Source organism: Engraulis encrasicolus, chromosome 19 (assembly GCF_034702125.1).
Source record: "Engraulis encrasicolus isolate BLACKSEA-1 chromosome 19, IST_EnEncr_1.0, whole genome shotgun sequence".
Classification (NCBI taxonomy): Eukaryota; Metazoa; Chordata; class Actinopteri; order Clupeiformes; family Engraulidae; genus Engraulis; species Engraulis encrasicolus.
In genome coordinates, this window is record NC_085875.1 from 23824616 (window position 1) to 23829615 (window position 5000).

The window sequence follows — 5000 nt, forward strand, 5'->3', positions numbered from 1 at the left end:
AGAGAGAGGAGAGAGAGAGAGAGAGAGGAGAGAGAGAGAGAGACGGAGAGAGAGACAGAGAGAGAGACAGAGAGAGAGAGAGAACCCCACCATTCCCTTTTACTGCTGCCATATGTAAGAGGACAAGAGATATTGGACAGCCTAAGTAAGAGAGCAAGAGATATACTGTATGTGGTCAGAGACTGAGAGAGAGGGCATTGCAGACTTAATAGGAAACAGACTGAGAAGGAGAGCTTAGATGGATGGGGCATGAGAGAAATGGACTGAGCATGAGATGAAACACAAAAAACCAAGAGTGTGAAAACAAATACATGAAGATAAAAGGTGAAATTCTTTCTCTAGCCGTCTATGGATTGCCACTTCCTCTTACTTAAGATCTCTTTCTTTGTCTCTGAAGGAGAAACCTGTTTATCCACAGGTACCAATAAAGTAAACTGAACTGAACTGAACAGAGTGGGACATGATATAGACTAGGAGTTGATGGCTGCCTGGCCTTGTTTTCAGAATGAATCAATCAGTTTACTTCTGAATAAACTTAATTCCGCTTTGAAAATATCATGTAAACAATTCACAATTTGGAGTGAAATCAAAGTGCAATGCAAACTCCACTGGACTATTTAATTCCGAATCATTCATTCGGAATTCATGTAAACGTGGGCGGTGTGAAGGAGAACTAGAGAGTAGAAGGCACAATGAATGTAATAGTGTACATGCAAGAGAAAACATATTAAATTATTATTTCAACTTTCCATGCAAGTTAGAGGGTCCTAAGTTGTATCTCCTTGTAGTATTCTCTGCTGCACGGTCTGACCTCAGATCAGGAATGTCAGAAAACAGGGAAGGGGAGAGAGAGTTTGGAATGTCGGAAAACAGGGGAGGGGGCCCCGCAGACCAGTCTGGCACTTAACAATTGTACAATATATCATCCATATCATACTGTCATACGGTCAGCATATACACACGCTCTCGCTCTCGCTCTCGCTCTCGCTCTCTCTCTCTCTCTCTCTCTCTCTCTCTCTCTCTCTCTCTCTCTCTCGCTCGCTCGCTCGCTCGCTCGCGCGCGCGCGCACAAATGCACACTTCAAGGAAAAACAAGTGGTGTTTTACCTTATCGGGATGGAGAGGGAGAAGATGATTAAAGGAGAGACTGATTGAGTGATGAAAAATGAAAGCGAGACGAGTGGCATTGTGTGTTGGCATGAAGAGATAAGCGGATGACACCACGGAGCGATAACGAACGGTAGAATAAAAGGGAGGATGAAGGCAACATTGTGTTTCAAGAGTGAGAGAGATAGCGATTAAAAAGCAAGTCACGCAGAGAGAGAGAGAGAGAGAGAGAGAGAGAGAGAGAGAGAGAGACAGAGAGAGAGACAAAGAGAGAGACAAAGAGAGAGACAGAGAGAGACAGAGAGAGAGACAGAGAGAGACAGAGAGAGACAGAGAGAGACAGAAGCGGACGGAGAGAAGACTGACAGTATGACTGCATAATGGCACCGCAGTGTTTGGACTACAAGAGAGATGGAAGATGATGAAAGTGGTTTGAAGAGGAAGGAAAAGAGCTGTTGGAAAGTAAATGGAAGAGCATGTGAGAAGTATACTGTAATACTGGTGAGCCATAAGGAAAATATGTGGTGGACACACAGTGACAGATTGAAAGGTGGGTGAGAGAGAGGGCGGGGGTGGGGGAGAGCGAGTTTGAAAATGGCGGACTGGCTCAGATTGTCCAAACAAGCTCATTCTCTCGTCCACTGAAAATTCAAACAAACTCTGTGACACTGTGTTTTAGTGAAGTGACACTTTCCTGTGAGAGTGTGCGAATGAAAGTGAGAGAAAGACAAGTTTGATGGAAGGGAGATAAAATGAGAGGCCGTGTGTGTATGCGTGTGTGCGTTTGAAAGAGAGAGAGAGAGAATACGAAAGAGAGGATGAGAGACAGAGACACACAGAGAGAGAGAGAGAGAAAAGAGATGAATGCGATGGAAAGTTAGAGAGAGAGAGAGAGAGAGAGAGAGAGAGAGAGAGAGAGAGAGAGAGACAAAAAGCTGGAAAACACAAGAGTGCACATTCAGAGAGAGCGAGAGAGAGAGAGAGAGAGAGAGAGAGAGAGAGAGAGAGAGAGAGAGAGAGAGAACACAATGGTGTCTTGTTAGTGTGCTGCAGCCGTATCCCTCCTGCTCCATTGTTTTGGGCCCGTGTAGAGCAGCACAGCACAGGCAGCCTAACGAGCAACGAGCTCACTACATCAGATGCCCCCATTTATACACACATACACACGCGCACACACACACACACGCTTACAACCACACACACACACGCTTACAACCACACACACACACGCTTACAACCACACACACTCTCACAGTCACACACACACACACACACACACACACACACACACACACACACACACACACACACACACACACACACACACACACACACACACACACACACACACACACACACACACACACACACACACACACACAGACACACACATACACACACTCTCACAGCCATACACACCTCACAAAGGAGCCTGTTCTATTTACCTACCTACCTGTTTACCATATTTTGCCTATGCCTGCTAACACTTGTCATTTGCATACTTCTTGAATATTTGGTGACATTAATAACCCATTAACCAGCATTTGTGATACTGTGTCATTCCGATTTTTTTTTTTTTGAATGTCAAGACAGCCAAACAATGTCAACTTTCAAAAACCGAATGATATTGTGTAGTGAATTGCTGTAATTGTTTCCCTCTTTTTAAACGAAATGTGTCCATTTCTCCTCCCCTCGTTCTTCCCCTCTCTCTATCCTTCCTTCTCTCTCTCTCTCTCTCTCTCTCTCTCTCTCTCTCTCTCTCTGCTGTAGACGAGTGGTGAGAAGGTGAGTAAGCTGAGTCTGGTGGATCTGGCGGGGAGCGAGAGAGCGGCCAAGACCGGAGCAGCAGGGGAGAGGCTGAAGGAAGGCAGCAATATCAACAAGTATGACACGCACACACACATGCACCTTGCAATCTATTAAATCAATCAGAATCACATGAATGGAGACTCACCGTATTGACCTGAATATAAGACTAGCCTGAATATAAACAATATAATATAAGCATTCCATACACTCGCAGAAAAGTGAAAGGTGGGTGGGAGGGGGAGGGGGTTTGCTTTGGTTGTCGATGGTGCGCCAGCGAGGCGTCCAGTCCAGTCCCATTGTGCAATGGGCAGATTATCCAAAATGCTTTGTTGACAGCAATATCTAATCTGCAGCTGTCTCATCAAATCGTCTTTCATTTTGTGCATCCAGAAGTTTTCTGTTGGACTATTAAAACCAAACCTGACCAAATGCAGATTGACAAGCTGCGCTTGAAACCCTTGCGCTGTCTATCAGCACCACGTTGACATTTCATGTTCGATTGGCATTCATAAAGTGCCGAGGGAGATTTATTTTTGGTGATATTTTATCTAGTCTGGGAAAATAAGACGAAGACCCCCTTTTAAAGACCTATTTTTAAAACAAAAATCCTGTCTTATATTGGTTTCAATACGATAATTTCTCTCTTGCCTGCACAGACACATTCATATTCTCCATGAGTACGCACACACGCACACACACAAATGCACAGCATCACATGAACAATTTCTGTTGCCTGCAGCTACACTGAAAATCACAAGCTATTAATGTAGACTTGTACAAACACAGCCACTGCCTGTCAATGGTCTTCAGCACACACACACACACACACACACACACACACACACACACACACACACACACACACACACACACACACACACACACACACACACACACACACACCCACAGGAGGTATGTGTGTCTGTCTGCTAGTGGATGGATGTTTCCTTGGTGTTGGCTGGCGGCTGTACTGGTGCTTGTCTGTATGCTGCCCGTGCCTCACTGCTCTCTGCACAGCACAGACTTGGCCACCTACACGGAAACCTCCTCAAACAACCCTCTGTGTCTATGTGTGTGTGTGTGTGTGTGTGTGTGTGTGTGTATGTGCGCTCATGCTAGTGCCTGAGTGTGTGAGGAGAGTATGAGAGAGAGTCATTCTGAGGCCAGTTCTGGCCTGGAGTCATGACAGAACCACATAGTGGACACTCTCTCTCTCACTCACACACTCACACACTCACACACTCACACACTCACACACACACACTCACACACACACACACACACACGCGCACACACACGCCTTTCTTATTGTCTCACACTCTATTTATTTCTCTCCATCTCTCTCTCCATCTCTCTCTCTCTCTCTCTCTCTCTCTCTCTCTCTCTCTCTCTCTCTCTCTCTCTCTCTCTCTCTCTCTCTCTCTCTCTCGCTTCCCTTTTGTCTTGTTTTTCTTTCCTTCTTCCTCTCTATCTCCACCCCCCCCTCTCAGGTCCTTAACTACTCTGGGTCTGGTCATCTCAGCGTTGGCGGATCAGGGTGCCGGCAAGAACAAGACCAAGTTTGTGCCCTACAGAGACTCTGTGCTCACCTGGCTGCTTAAAGTGAGAAACACACACAGACACACACACAGACACACACACAGACACACACACAGACACACACACAGACACACACACAGACACACACACAGACACACACACAGACACACACACAGACACACACACACACACACAGACACACACACAGACACACACACAGACAGACCAACTGACCCAAACAGCCATAGAATTGCATGCACTACTGCGCTCACATGTTCTGCCTTTACACAAGTATAGTTAATGTACCGTATTTTTCGGACTACAAGTCGCACTTTTTTTCATGGTTTGTCTGGACATGCGATATATACTCTGGTGCGACAAATATATGTTTTTTTTTCCTCCACGGGAGAGCACTATGTGCGCAACTAGGCCTATGTTGTGTTGCCTAATACCACTGATAGAAAAAATGTTACAACTTACCACAACAAAAAATAGCATTTACAATGACGACTGAATAGAAATATACCACCCAAAAGAAGTTAATA

At 45.4% G+C, this 5000-nt stretch overlaps 1 protein-coding gene across 4 annotated transcripts in view; it reads left to right on the forward strand.

The window, feature by feature from the left end:
* The window catches only part of kif13ba (kinesin family member 13Ba), a 116994-nt gene that overhangs the window by 52671 nt on the left and 59323 nt on the right, over nt 1-5000 (forward strand). For all 4 annotated transcript variants that reach the window (XM_063183846.1, XM_063183849.1, XM_063183847.1 and 1 more), the window contains exons 9-10: nt 2878-2990; nt 4407-4518. In XM_063183846.1, coding sequence (XP_063039916.1) covers nt 2878-2990; nt 4407-4518 — 225 coding nt within the window. The remainder of the gene's footprint in view (nt 1-2877; nt 2991-4406; nt 4519-5000) is intronic.